This window comes from Lycorma delicatula, chromosome 4 (assembly GCF_047948215.1).
Source record: "Lycorma delicatula isolate Av1 chromosome 4, ASM4794821v1, whole genome shotgun sequence".
NCBI classification, from domain to species: domain Eukaryota; kingdom Metazoa; phylum Arthropoda; class Insecta; order Hemiptera; family Fulgoridae; genus Lycorma; species Lycorma delicatula.
In genome coordinates, this window is record NC_134458.1 from 108,513,576 (window position 1) to 108,529,618 (window position 16,043).

The following is a 16,043-nucleotide window of genomic DNA, read 5'->3' on the forward strand; positions in this document are numbered from 1 at the left end:
AACATCTGTTTTAGTGAAGTAGTTAACATGCGAGTATACTCTCTCTCATGGAGAAAAAGAACAAAGCAGTAAGTGGAAAAATTAGTTTTTTTGAATACCTTTTATAATAGTCAATTGGAAATAATGGTTACTTCTTTCATCCACCATCAGGATAAAATATAAATATAGCTTTTTTATTATATGAAGCGGATAAAATTATACCCCTAAGACATTTTAATTTATTAATCTTTTAAATAGATATAATGTGAGTATAGATGTATTTTTTATGTAAAAGTGATTGTTTTATTTAGGCAAAGAAACATAATGGACCAGATGATGGAAATGATGGAAAAATATGCCAATAACCTTGAAGATCTAGTCAACCAGAGGACGTTAGAAGTTTTTGAAGAGAAAAGGAAAACTGAAGATCTTCTTCATAGGATGCTACCTGCGTAAGAAAGAGATTATAAAATATTAATATTATATTTATGAAAGCGTATTTAAATTTGAATGTCTAGGTTGTAAATTATTCAGAATGCATTTGAAGAATGTACTCTTCTTGTTGTTATCTTAACCTTTTGTTCAAGGAAACAAAACTAATTGAATATTCCAAATTATGTTTATCACTTGATAAATGAACAACTGGTTTATAAAATTGGCCTTATTCAGAAAAATATTTAATTCATAATTTCCTCAGTTCGATGTTAAAAATTATTAAAAATTGTGTAATTGATTTGAATCAATAAAAGTTTTTTGTTTAACTTTGTAGGAACTTTGGAGTTATCAAAGTGAAACAGTTGTAGTTGTTTATTCATAATAAATATGTAATACGTATAAATTATCTCATGTGTAATATTTAAAGTAGTTATTTATTTATTTTTGAAAAAGTAATATAATAAAATATATTCCTGTAAGATTTGCCATAAAGTTGTTAACCCTGTGCTTATTTACCCCAAAAATATGTATCAGAATAAAATTACAGGGATCTCTCACTTAATTTTTATAATAATATTGAAGTATTAAATGAATTTATATGAAGTATTTATTTCATTCTTACAATAAGCAATTATATGAGAGATGGCTGAAATATAATTGAAGTCATCCATAATTGGCAAATGAAAAAAAAATAGTCATATGAAACAAGTATGGCATATAAGTGAATATTATTTGGTATAATAATTTATACTTATCTTTCTACACAGTCACCATTTATAGCTAGCTATACATTCCTCCCAATGGTAAACCACTTTTCTCATTCCATCAATGAAGAATGCTTGGCAATCTTTCCTAGATCCATGATCTCATTGCGTCCTTCAGTTTATCATCCGTAGTGAAATGAATACCCTTAATATCCCTCTATAATTGTGGAAGGTAATGAAAATCACAGGACCCAAATCTGATGAGTAAGGAGGATATGGAGATGGTTACATGTGATGTGTGTGATAAAGCATTATTGTGTTACAGATTTATTGGCTTCATGATTTTCAAACATGACATAGATGTCTCCTAAGGTGTTTTACTATCTTCATGTATTTCACAGTATTTACAATTGACCTAGCTTCCAATCTTTACAAGATTTGATATAAAAATACGTGAAATTTTAGTTTTTCTCAAAAAATTTTTATTCATCAGTATTGATTTTACTGCCTTCAAAGCACTTCTTTTTAGATATAATGCACTTTTGCCATTGCTTTTTCCAATCTTTGAAGCACCTCTGGAATGTAATTTCTGGAATGGCATTAAACTCCTTCAGCGATTCTGTCTTTTATCTCACCAATGTTGGCAAAATGTGGTCTTTTATGGTTCTTTTCAGCTTGGAGAATAGGAAGAAGTCACAGAGGGCCATGTCTGGTGAATACAGAAGCTGAGGCATCATAACGGTGTTTGTCATAACACCGTTATGATGCCAAAAAGTTTTAGGCCAAAAAGTGTTTAGGCCAAAAAGTTTTGAACAAGCAGTGAAGTGTGAGCAAGTGCATTATCGTGTTGTAATTGTTTCGCAACAGATCTGTGTGTTTTCTTCCGATTGCTTTAAGCAAATGGTGTAGAAATTCCTGGTAGTAATCCTTATTGACTCTGTTAATGGTTCAATGATTGTCTGTAATCGTTTTCTTCACTTTTTATACATTGTCATCGGTGTTGATATGGTTTTAAAAAGGTAGTTTAAAAACTTTTATAAAATAAATCATTGACAAATGTTTACATTATAATATTTGTGTCTTAATTACATACAATGACAAAAAATGCTGGTTAACCTCATCTGAAAAAGAGCTTAAAAATTTGCAAAAATTATTTTCACCAAGGAGGAAAATTTATAATGATTTTAAAGTTATAAACATATTGTAAATTTATAAATATCTTTCTATAGAAGTTAATCTGCAGCATGATGAATAGTACTTTCAGTTACTTAGATTATGTTGTAGAATTAAAAATAGATTCTAAAGATGTATTTAAATTGTATGCTATGCCTATAACACGTACAATTATTACAAGTATGCAAAATAAGAAAAATAAATTTGTTCTGAAATGTTAAATATTTTATTTTAACCAAAAAATTTGTCGCCTTCAACTTTTTACATACACTATTATCAGACCCTATAAGTATTTTGTAATGTTTGAAATATTTTGGATGAAAATCTCTGTAGAAAGATTAATAAGTCAAACTCATTTAAGCTGTTTATTAAATTGCACTCGGAACATTCCATTTGCTACCATAATTTCCTGTGTAACACAAGCCATCACTACATTAAATGAATTAAAAAAGTATTTTATTTCTTTCATTGTTCATTTTTTTTTATAAAAATTAAATTTCAAAAATCTACGCTTATTAACATTAGTGATACCATTATGAGATTCAGCAGTACTTGACAATGAAAATTGCAGCAAGAATGATTGAAAGCATTTTGATGTTTACAATAGATATGATTTAGTAAAAACTGAATGGTCTTGTATAATTTTCACTTCTGACCCCATGGACTAAAACATCTTAAATTATTCATTTATTAGCCATGCTATTAATGTAGTTTATAATTACAAAATTTTTCTCATTATTTACTAAATTATTTAAAAGTACCACATAAGCTTCATCAAATTCATTTTTCCATGGCCACCATTGTTAATATATAATTAGTTAATATATATAATTTTTTTAAATATATAGTGAAGTGAATTATTAACTTTAAGTTTGATTTTATTCATTAAGGTGGGTTTTATTAAGTGCAATTTTATAAAAGTGTTAACAAAGTAAGGTAACTCTTAAATAATTTTTCAAGTTTAATGTAGGGGAATTAAATTTATCAAATACTCCTACCTTAAAGTGATTTATTTTTTAATATGAAACCATCACACTCCAAACATCCAGGGGAGGCAATTTAAAATTCTTAAATGGAAAGGTTAGAGTTCTAATACATTATTAAAAGGTCATTGAAGAAAGATTGATCTAAAATACTTTGGGCTAATCCTAATCAAAATTGCAGTTACTTAATGTTTTTCACAGCTAGTTTAAAAATGGCTCTACAGTACCTCTTAAATAACTGCTCAACAATGAAATATTAAAAAAAAAAATATTTAGCAAATGATTGTACTTCAAAATAATCTAAGTTTTGGCACGGTACTATAACTTGAGGAGTACTATAGGCTACTTTCAAACTAGCTGTGAAAAATATTAAATGGCTACATTTTGGTTAGAGTTGTTATAGCCTAAAGTTTTTTTTCATCAAAATCTTTATTTTTCATTTCCCTTTAAAATTTGACACAACTGTACCTTTTTCATTAAAAATGTTTGGGTTGCTGTTTCTAGTTGATTGGAATGGTGATCTCATATAAAAAAAACAGATGATTCCAAGGTAGGAACATTTGCTAAATTTAATTTTTCTGTTTGACTGATGAAAAGTTATTTATGAGTTACCGTAATTTGCTAACATTCTACATTGTGTTGCGCGCACGTGTTGGTATAAATATTTATATTTTATAAAAAATATATTTATTTTTTTTATTTTTTACTAAAAATACATATGTAATTTCTATTATTGTCACCATACATTTGTCATAGGAATTTCCTATATGTTTTGCCACATCATCAGGGAATGAAAATGATCCAAATTACGTTTCATCAGTCTTACATATAAAAAGCACATAACATCTCATCACAATATTACATAGTAAAGTATATATTTACAGGAACCATACAAACAAATTGCTGTGTTATCCTGTCTAAGTTCAGGCCTAAACTTAGACCAAATAATATGGCAGTTTGCTTGCATGCTTCTTGTAAATATATACTGTAATATGTTATATTGTGGTGTGATGTTATTTGTTTTTTATATGTAAGACTAATGAAAAGTAATGTGGATAATTTTCATTCCATGATGATGCTGATACATTGATGTGGTGAAACATACAGGAAATTCTTATGACATGTATGGTAAGATGATAATAAAAATTATATATGTGTTTTTAGCAAAAAATATATATGCAACTATGATAAAATAAAATCAAAATGCTGATCAAAAAGTTCTTGATAGTGTACTTTAATTAAAGGAATTAATTACATTTTTTTTCCTTTTAGACCTGTAGCAGACAGATTGACAAGAGGTTTTGGAATCGAACCAGAGTCGTTTGATCTAGTCACAATTTACTTCAGCGACATTGTCGGTTTTACCTCTATGTCTGCTGAGAGTACACCACTACAGGTGATGTTTCTTCTTCAAGTAAATATGTTATATTTTGTTAAAGCTAGTTCTAGTGAAAATTAATTTAAAGTGATTGTCATATAAATGAATCATGCTTTTACTTACCTTATTATTCTATAATACATCTAAAGTGAATAATTTAGTGAAAATTAAATGAATATATTAGATGTATTGCTTTACTGATTTGTTATTAAATTGCTTAACTCAGTATTTATTAACTTAACATCCTAATTTTGGATAGTTATCTGTTTATATAATTGAATTTTTTGTTTGTTTTTGTGTATTGTTTCTTCATTTTTCATAAATAATTTAAGTTATTGATGTTCCTTGTGTTGACAAAGGTAATTTGAGTGAAAAAAAAATTGTTTATAACATAAGTTAAATGAAAGGTTGGTGGAAATATGTCAAATACTTGTGAAAGAAAAAAAACCGTTAGTCCTTTTTTTACACATTCTCCTAAATAACCTTTTAATACCAATATTTTAATTAGCCAGTTATTTTTATAGCTCAGTTGGTAAAAATAGTCTGAAATACATAGGTTTCATTCATGAAATGAATTTCTCTGACATCTGGTACTTCATTTATGAATGTGACTTGACTTGAATTAGTTGCAAGATTAGCTTTACTGATTTAATATAGGTTAACTATAAAAAATCGAAAAATTTTTCAGTTAAAAGAAGAAAATGAAATGTGATATTGATGTTCTTTTTGGAACAGATGTTTCTGTAATTGATTTTGCCTATCTTGCATGAGTTAGAAAAATTATTTAATAATATTTTATATAAAAAATTAAGTGTAACATTTTTAAAAAAATAAGCATACAGTGAAAAAGACACACACAAAGTATTATAGTGACATAACAAGTTGACGATATTCGCTCTGCTGTACAGGCTTATATTATGGAACAGTTGCAACAGCACATCTTAACAGCATAGACTACACTTAAGATTATAAATAGAATTTATAATAGAAAACTGTTTTAATGCCTTCTTAAATTTCTTTAATTTAAAATTTAATTTCCTAAATTAAGTTCTTTAGTTTATTTTATGTAAAATGGAAGCTTAATAAACAAAATTGATCCTGCCAGTTTTGGAGTTCTTTTTACAATTGATCAATTATGCTATTCAATAAATGTGTTCTCTTCCTATGTTAAATGGTTATGGATATCACTATGATTAAAATACCTAAAACTAAAGCCTTGTTTATACTTATATAAAATTCTTTTAGAATTTTAAAGTGAGTGAACTTTCATCATTTTATATTCAATAAATGTTTAGCTGCAGAAACTCCTCCCAATTAATATATCATATTATATTCTTTAATAGATTCAACATTCCCTTCATATGAGTATTGACAGCTTTTCATTATATGTAGATTCCATACTTAAGATAGATAATGAATCCATAGGAAATTATTTTAATATATTTGTGCTGATTAATTTTAAAGTTCTACTTAATACAAAATGACGTTGATAATTAAGCCTAAGAACTATGTTTCCTTTGTATTTTGTAGTTTATAGCCTTCAAAAGATAAATTTATATTTTTATTGAAGTTCTATAATAACTAATAATAAAAATCATGTCTGTGGTTTTATCTAAATTAATTTTTGGGTTCTTATTTTGAGAATATTGAATAAACTGTTGGGATTTTCTTATATAATTTAATATACTTTACTGTTTTAATCTAATATCCTTAACTCTGTTTTTGTTATGTGTATTGTTGACATCACCTGAGTAATCTACCACTCCTTTTGTTTATTAATCATTATTTTAAACTATAAAATAAACATAAAAATAGAAATGGATCGGCATCTTGCCATGTAAAAAGTATATAATAAACACAATTTCAAAATAAGAACAGAAAATGAAAAAAAAAGATCATCACAACTGACACATTTATCTGCGATGCATCTAATCATTTGTGATAGCTTATGAAAATGTGATATTTTCTGAGTGCTCAGCTGTTCATAGTTGCAATGTCTAACTGTGCATAAAATGACGTTTCTTTAATGTTTTAATTGTAAAAAAATGAGTTTTTCTTTTTTAAATGTGGTAAAACTATTTTAAATTGCTTATTAATGTATTTATATTTGGGTAATAGTTGTAATATTCATAGGCTTTTATTTGTCATTTGGATGCAACTAGGTTTTTAACAATTTCTGATAATTATGTTTATTTTGAAATATTTGGTTACAGGTTTTGATTTATAGGACTGTATTAGCTTTTTATTTCTTAAAAAAATATTATTTATTTGAATGATCTATTTTTTATAACTCACATATTAGAAGTGCATGCATGTGTATGTTATTTGAAGAATAAAAAAGAGATCATTTTTTTTATAAAAACCTATTTGACTTAGCATAATTTTAAAAGTGAAAAATATTAAAATAGCTAACATTTGTGTAAAGGTTCAGTACAGCTGCAAATGTTGATGTCAGTGTGAAGATAGTTTTAGAGGAAATTTCTCAATTTTTAATTTTTTCCCTACCTATCTAATGCTTGGCAATAATAAATACAGGGATATATTCGTAATGTTTATAAGAATAGATGATGACAATAAATAAATTAGTGTAAAAGACTATTTTTTTCCATAATTCAACGTACGTGAAATAGAATAAAAAATTAGTGAACAGTGAAAAGGTTAAGACGAGTATCTTAGGTAATAGGTAGAACAGATAAAAAACAATTAATAGTAGAAATATGTAATGCTGATATATATCATTCAACGTTTTCTAGAAATAAGGCTTATTTTGTTCACAGATTGACAATGTATACCAAATATACTATTCGACCACTTACTAAACAGGTTTTCTAACCACTTCAAATTGAGTACCAGACAACATCTTCCACAATTTCTCTCTTATTAAGGAGCTGTACAACAAACTTCAAAAATATCTTCTGGCTGCATACTTTCATACGTTCCCAAACTAAGTTTTGTTTATTAATTTTTACATTTAATATATTTTCTTAACAGTGTCTTGACTTTGATAGTTTTTAGTTTTTAGTTTTAATTTATCATAATCAAATTTTATTTTCAGGTGGTAAACTTTTTAAATGACCTGTACACATTATTTGATCGAATCATTAGAGGCTATGATGTGTATAAAGTAGAAACTATTGGTGATGCATACATGGTTGTAAGTATTATTCTCTGTATTTAAAGATTGAATGCTATTTTTGTGAACTACATACCTTGAAAAAAGTGTACTCATTGTTTATTTTTTTTAAATTATCATTCTAAAGATAAAGAAATAAGAAAAGTATTTTACTTAAAAAAGAAAAGTTAACACTTATTAACCAAGTATTTAAAATTTAAAAAATTACTTTTGTTAAATGTAACATAATATATCTTTTTCAATATATTCAACAATATTTTAAAATACACTGTCCGTCACTTTCCATTAATTTCAATTCAATAACTAGTTTTATGGTGTTTTTTAGTTCCTGTAATATTGAAGCTTTTTGTTGAACACTATGTAATCCAAAAACTACAAAAAAAAAGTGTAGTAAAGCCCAGGGATTGTAATAACCAAATGATGTCACAATTGCATGAAATCAAGCAACTTAACAATTTCTTAATACCTTAATTGAAATTCATGCTCCATGGGTTGCAACACCATTTTTTTTTTTGAATCATAATTTCTGGTATTGCATTCTTAAATGTTGAATTAACAGAAAAAGGTTTGTGAGTGTTTCAGCATCACTTATAGATGATACGGTCACTGTTGCATTGTTCTATTTGAAACAGAATGGGCCAGTGTTGTGAAAGATACACCACACATTTCTTTTTTTTATACTGTAAGAGCAATTTTGAGGATTCTTTTGGGTTGTTCTTTAGTCCTGTAATGACAATATTTTTAGTGGTATGACCTGACAAATTAAAATGAATTTTATTTTACCACAATATAATCTTGGAGTTAAATCATTTGGTAAACATTTCTGGACAATTTGTATTATGTATGGATGAAATCCTAAAACATTTTGTAAAATTCTATATATGATTCTGTCTCATTGGTTTACGAGCAAGCTGCTCATGATTACTGAAACTTTATTTTACTCCTATAGCAACAACATAAACTGGTTTACTCCCATTCACTGCTATATTTGAAGGCATTATCTCTTATTTATAAAATTTATCGCCACATCCATCTTTATTTTAATAAAGAAAATCTTTTAATTAATATTAAATGAATTGATCTTTTAGGCAGCTAGATAGTTTTTAAAAATGACAGTGGAAGCGTAATAAGGCACTTTCTGGTAGGTCAAACACTTTATTGTTTTATGAAAATAGATCTGTTAACTAATTTTTAAACATACTGATGGCAGCTTATAAATCTAATGAAATTTTGAAATGTAAATTTAAAAAATGTAAATTGTACACATGTAGAGTTTTTGGATGTATTTTTTATAGAAGAGATGTTATGAAAATTTAAGTTTTTTGATGTAGGGTTTACATTTTGTGAAAATTAATTTTAACCACTAACGATTTTTATTTAATAATATTTATTTTGAACTGATTATCAATACTAATACTTATGATGTTATTCATTTTTCTTAACATAATGTATGTTGAATTCCTATTTTCACAAGGTACACTATTTCTACAGCATTTTTTTGTTAAGTCAACAGTTAATAACATATTCATGTATTTATGACTATCCATAGTGAAATTGCATCAGTAATTGCTTACCTTACCAGGTTGATGACTAACTGAACTAGTTAATTAGCTATTGCTTAAGCTACAGACATTTCATTCTAAACATTATATATTTTTGAATGAAATTTTTGAGATGTAACAGATGCAAGACACCATTTTATACTGCAATCCTTTTTGTTAAATTTATAAGGTCCTGTATGTGTGTTTTTTTCTGTTACTGTATATTTTTGTTTTGTTTGTAAACTTTGTTTTTTGATTTTTACATAATTTTTAATCTTTTTTGTTTACTGAATGAATTGCAATTTTTAATCAGTGCACTGAATAATAATTACAAATTAATTTTTTTTATTTTCATTTTTTCATTATATTTAATACATTTATAAGGTTTTAGGAGTTTATATACTGTTGTTTTTTTTTTTTTTTTTTGTAAAGGTTTCTGGACTGCCTATAAGAAATGGTGATAGTCATGCTGGAGAAATAGCATCAATGTCATTGGATCTTCTTGCTGCTGTAAGAAATCATCGAATTGCTCATCGGCCTAGTGATACGCTAAAACTTAGAATTGGAGTTCATACAGGTTAACTTACAATTTTTAATTTTTTTTATACATGTTTTTCAACTAGCAACATGCAATTACCAATCAATATGAATGACAGGCTAAATTACTTCTTTTGATTTGTTCAAAATAAATATTAGTTACCAATTTAAAAAATTTGCTTTTAAGATCCATTAATTTTGTTAGTCTGGACTTTTCCAACTGATTCAGATATAACTTCCCTTATGGGAAATCGATGGTTTGAAGCCAGATTCGAACAATCTAGATCGGTCCTGGTTGATCTTATGAAATTTCCAACACCAATTTTGAACGAAAAAGAATAGAACTATTGATATTTCCCTTGTGACTCATATTCACCAATCTCATATTAAAAAATAATGTTTAGATATGCTGTAATAACATTATCTAATAATAAAAAATTTATTTTCTGAAAACATCCCATTTATTCTTCCATTTCTACTATTAACATATGTTGAATTTTGGGCCAGATTAATCTTGGTTGTAAATAAAGTTGATATTTTATGAGAAGACAAATTTTATCTATCTATCTACCATGCATCTAGTCTTTTTTTTTGTGAATAGCAATAGTGGCACTGCCATTTACAATTTTTTTTTACTCTAGAGTGTCTTTATTGAATTTCATCAGTCCTGGATGGTGCAAAGGATTAAAATTTCCTTTTTCACATAGTAGACAGATAAGTTCACCTAGGAAGATCAGTTAGCTATTTTTACACGGACTTGAATACTAGATCGTGGATACCGGTGTTCTTTGGTGTTTCAATTAACCACACATCTCAGGTATGGTCGAACTGAGAATGTACAAGACTACACTTCATTCACACTCATACATATCATCCTCATTCATCCTCTGAAGTATTATCTAAACGGTAGTTACCGGAGGCTAAACAGGAAAAAGAAAGAAGGTAGATCAGTTAAATTTAAATGCTATCATTCTCAATATTGTCTTCAGACAATTTGATCACTTGTTTCCAATTAACCTTGCCAATTTTTCCAGGGAATAGTGGGTCTTGAAACAAATTGATTGTTGAACAGATTGTTAGGGTAATTTATTTGTAAGTAAATTTTTTTAATATTAAAAAGTTTTTTTTTAGATAGACTTGTTATATTAAAGCCCAGCGTAAACAAGTTTTATTCAATTAAAACAAATTTACAGTAAAAAAAAAAAAGCTTCAGTTTTATTCAGTTATACTACCAACACAGAAATACAACCTCAGTCACTGCTGTAAATAGTGCATTACTGCAAAAACTGTAGTGCAGAGAGATGAAACAATTTAAGTGTTAAATAAATGTCAATATCAGTAAATAATGTATAAATATCAGGAAAGATGATAGATTTTATTTCCTAAAACAATATTTAACATGCAAACTTGCAGTATTATTTCTAAATGAAGTATAGCTTTAAACCCATGTGAACTAATGCACCTGTCTTTCTGTTTTTTTACATAAAAGTCGAGCCCCCTAAAAAAAACTTTTTAGACTTTTTAATTATTTAGACTGTCTTCATTAAATCTCTGAGAGATGAAATTTTGTAAATCATTGAATAATATTACTCATACTTTTAGGTTTAAATTCTGTAATTGAGAATAAATATTAAAATATTTAAAGTAACTTTTTCTTTATCAGACTTACTCAATTTGTAACAAATATGGCCCTATCAAGTTCAGATTATTAAATTTGTACTTAAAAAACTTACAAATTCTTTTTTTGGGTTTGAACAGTAAAAAAAAAGTTAATTACTTAAGTTTAATTGTTATTCATGAGTTTCATTGATTAATTGATTTAAAGAGTTATTTTTCTCATTTGAGGAAATAAATTGCTGTTGGACTATCCATTCTAAATAAGAACTGTACAACTTATACAAGTGATCTATTCTGATTTTTATCGTATAAAACAATATGCAAAAAGTTTTTTTTTATTTTTACAGGACCCGTAGTTGCAGGTGTAGTTGGTTTAACAATGCCAAGATATTGTTTATTTGGTGATACTGTAAATACAGCTAGTAGAATGGAATCTAATGGTGAACCATTAAGAATTCATATTAGTAAACAGTGTAGAGATGCATTATTGAAAATTGGTGGCTATGAAACAGAAGAGCGTGGTATTGTAAATATGAAAGGAAAAGGAAATGTTTTAACATATTGGTTAATTGGTGCTACAGAGGGTGCTGTTACAAGACGAGAGGTAATTTCTTTTTCTTCTTTTTCCCTTTAATTATAGATAACATTCCTAAATGCCTTTGCATTTTATCTAGGATATAAGGTTAGAAATGAAATATTCTCAAAAAAGTGGAAAATTTGTGATTTTGTAAAACTAGATTGACATTTTTCTTGTTATTTAAATAGTTCTTAATAAAGTAATTTTTGAATTGAACATTCAATAATTTAGTATATAATGCTTTTTTACCAGTTTTTATAAAATTATAATCATTCAAATTCCTTAAGCGTTTTCTTTCATTTACCAAACAATGTGTAAGTCAATTTCCTTACTTAACTCAAGTAGAAATAAAAGACTGGTTAAACATTAAAAGTATCTGAATTTACTATCACAGTCCAGTAATTAAGATTTGCATATAGTAATCTCCCTTCAGTTGGTGTAGTGTGAAAGTAAATCAATTTTGTCATACATATACCACGTTTGGGTGATTTGTACTATCAGCTTTTAAGGATAAAATAAATGAGTCACCATCTAGTACCTATTAAAGCTGATGGTAGAAGTGGTGAATGTCAAATCAGTTTTGGGGTTATAATTTATGTATTAAACAACTTATTATTTTGAGTATTTGTGTTTGTAGGTGGATGTAACAGATTTACCACCATTATTTTGTCGTCCAAGACGTAGTCCAAAATTAGTTGGTGGAGGAGGAGATGGAAGTAGAAGACAATCAGCAGCACCTAGAGGTAACAGTATTGATAGAGGAGCTCCTGAACCTCCTCCTTCTCCAGTAAGAAGGTTAATATGTGAAGCCCGTTCACTTGATCCATTTCCAAATAAACATTATAATAAAATTCCACTTTGTAAACGTAGTTGTCACTCATTACAGGTAATTTTTTTAAATTTAAATACTACAATTATAATTATTTTAAGTTCAAGTATTAACATAAAAATGAATTTGCTTGTATATTTCTTAAATATTTTTCTTCTATAAATACAGTTAAAATTCTGATATGCTGATTGTATTTAATATATTTATTAGAATCATTGTTTAGAAAAAAATCATTAAAAAAAACAATAGCATCTGAAGTATGTGTTATGTTATAAGTCTAACAAAATAGTAAAAAATAAAAATATTGTTCTAAGTTTAATTATACTATATATGCAAAATAAATAATCTGATATATTAACTGACTTTTATTTTGTAAATACAAAAAAGTAACATTTTACAAAAATAAGAAATGTTTTTGCTTAAAGATAACAATATTGATAAATGATTTATTTATTTTACACTGAAATAAAAATCATAATCTTAAACTTTCTACAGTAAACAATTACTCCACCCACCATAAGGTGCTTTCCCTATTTAAGCATCTGCCATTATAACATAGGAATTAAAATTTAAATTGCCAATGAAAAATTTTATCAGCTAATATATACATTAATTAATGAAGCATTAAATTACTTTATTACGTATATTAAGTAACTAAACATATGTTAATTTATATTTGCTACATTAAGAAGAACTAAAACAAAGAATAAACAGATTTGTGCTTTATTTACTTCTGACAGAAACTACGTGCATTTTACAGTAACTAGATGGTGGGGAATCCATTTATATAATGACACTAGTCATATGCTAAAAATAAACCCTCAGTGATTAAAAAGAGTACTTTTGTATAGCCTTACACCCAGATAGCTTACAAATTCATAATTACTAGTAATAAATATTCAAATATTATTATCAGATGAATTTGAAAACCCCATTGATACAATAACCAGTAAAAAAACTAAAATCAAAAATTATTTACTTAGTATAATACAATTAGAGTAAGTTAATTGTTACAGCTAAATAAAATTGAATATCATTCCATATTGTTATTCTTATTGTTTCATTTGAATTCAAAGTAAGTGCTGCAGTATTGTAAATCCAATCTGTATTACCAGTATATTTAAGACTGACAATAGATTTCAACATTTATACAAACAACAGTTATGACCTTTTTTTACCAATAATCAATAGAAAGATACACATTGTACAACTGTCCCAAGAAGAAACAGGTAAACTATCTGGATATATTCTATTGGTGAAAATAATGAAAAAAGTTCATATAAACATAGGTCTGGAAATGCTTTGTTTTCAAGTTACATCTAGTGAAAGATTTCACCCGGATTTCAGCTCTTCTAATAAAAAGAAGCCCTACTGTAATTTCTGGGACCCAAATTGAAGAGTAAAGTTGGTGGTTTCTTATGTAATTTGAGCTGGGAAATAGGATAAAATAGATCCCAGAATTTTAAAAAACGCGATGTGAACATATAGCTCTAAAATTAAAAAAAAATCCTTGCCACTAATAAAATTCTCAAACCCTGGACATTTTTCCTACCTCGGACAGCACTAAAAAACCAGGACTGTCTGGGCTAATCCTGGATGTATGGTAAGCCTATATATAATCAGTCTTAAGAGATTTTTCTAGAAAAAAGAAATTTTTTTAATGTTTTCTTCAGAATTAAAATTGGTTCAAAGAGAAAAAAACATGTGTTAAGAAGATTTTTAAGAAAATGTAATTCCAAATATTTTACTACCTTTAATTCAGAAGTCATTTTATTATATAAAATAGAACCCTTCAAGAAAGGGCTTTTCAAAATCAAGGTTAAGTTAGTCCTAACTCTTTGGCTGTTATCTTTTCTTAGAATTCATTGTTCTGAAAAATGTGGATTTTTAGGGAAACTAATGGTTTACTACATAATTAATGTAACTGGTAAACATACGGTGAAAAATGTAAAAAATGATTTTTAATAAAAACATATAACAAGATATTATAAAAAGTCCAGTAGAAATCTATTGAATTTTGTTTGTTAGCCTGTCATCAAATATAAAGAGAAAGCATATGCTGATTTTTTATTTCATTAGTGTAGCTTGATTATTTATGTTTTGACTTTATACATTTTTTTTAATATTTCAGGAAAACTCAAGGGATGGAGTAATTGGAAATGGGTCACTTGTTAGTGCACCGCTTTTAAATGAAAATAAGAAATGGAGATCATTAGAAACTGTTTCTGGACTCGAACCGTATCCGAAGAAACTAATTGCACGATCTTCGATTAGATCGTGGCTGTTTGGATTGTTCAATTCAAACCCACATCGTAATAGTGATATTTCATTGCGTAAAATCATGTACAGTGATTTACAAACAGAAAAAGAAGGGATTGTATGATACATGCTTCGCCGGAAAACATGGTATTAATTTTTAAAAAACATAGACTATATTTTAAATTATTACATTATAATAAATTATATTTGTTGTTTAGTGTGGTATCTCAATTTATTTAGTTTATTATTGTAATTAATTATATTAATTGTAATAGCTGTTTAGTTGTGCAAAATTGTTCGCATTATATCTGTTTATTATTCATCAATCTACAAAACGGTAATAATTGTCAGAGAAAGAAAAAACAGTATAAGTGATGTTATAATACTTTTTTCCTTTTTTTTTATTATTTATGAATAAATAAATATATATATATATATTTTTTTTTTTAAATTTTAATTCATATGCCAAAGAGGTTATAGTACAGTGTTCAGGTAAGATTTACAAAGATATAATGTATATATATATATATATATATATATATATATATATATATATATATATATATTTAAATAACATAATATAAATAAATAAATTAATTAACAATTACTTTATTAAATATACTAAGCATTCCTGGAAGTTTACATTTAAAACTTTTTCTAGGAAACAATATGTTGTCATAATTTGTGATAATATTATAAAATTGTAATATTATGTTATTATTATTATTATTATGTTGACACATTATGATTATTGTTATTTTATACTATTTGTTATTGATTAATTGATTTAATATTATTCCTACACAATTTATTCAATAAAAGGAATCATATTGAAGGGTTTTAATAATGGTATGTATTATTTTGGTTACTTTTTCTGCAAGAATTGAAGCTCAGTGGT

General features: G+C 26.6%; 1 protein-coding gene across 1 annotated transcript in view; it reads left to right on the forward strand.

Moving 5' to 3' along the window:
• LOC142323730 (receptor-type guanylate cyclase Gyc76C-like) overlaps window positions 1–15,598 on the forward strand; it is a 142,637-nt gene extending 127,039 nt beyond the window's left edge. Inside the window, exons 16-22 of the mRNA XM_075363890.1 lie at window positions 291–431; window positions 4,547–4,670; window positions 7,708–7,806; window positions 9,759–9,903; window positions 11,828–12,084; window positions 12,695–12,943; window positions 15,018–15,598. Coding sequence (XP_075220005.1) covers window positions 291–431; window positions 4,547–4,670; window positions 7,708–7,806; window positions 9,759–9,903; window positions 11,828–12,084; window positions 12,695–12,943; window positions 15,018–15,269 — 1,267 coding nt within the window. The 3' untranslated portion in view covers window positions 15,270–15,598. The remainder of the gene's footprint in view (window positions 1–290; window positions 432–4,546; window positions 4,671–7,707; window positions 7,807–9,758; window positions 9,904–11,827; window positions 12,085–12,694; window positions 12,944–15,017) is intronic.
• Window positions 15,599–16,043: the final 445 nt, after the last annotated feature.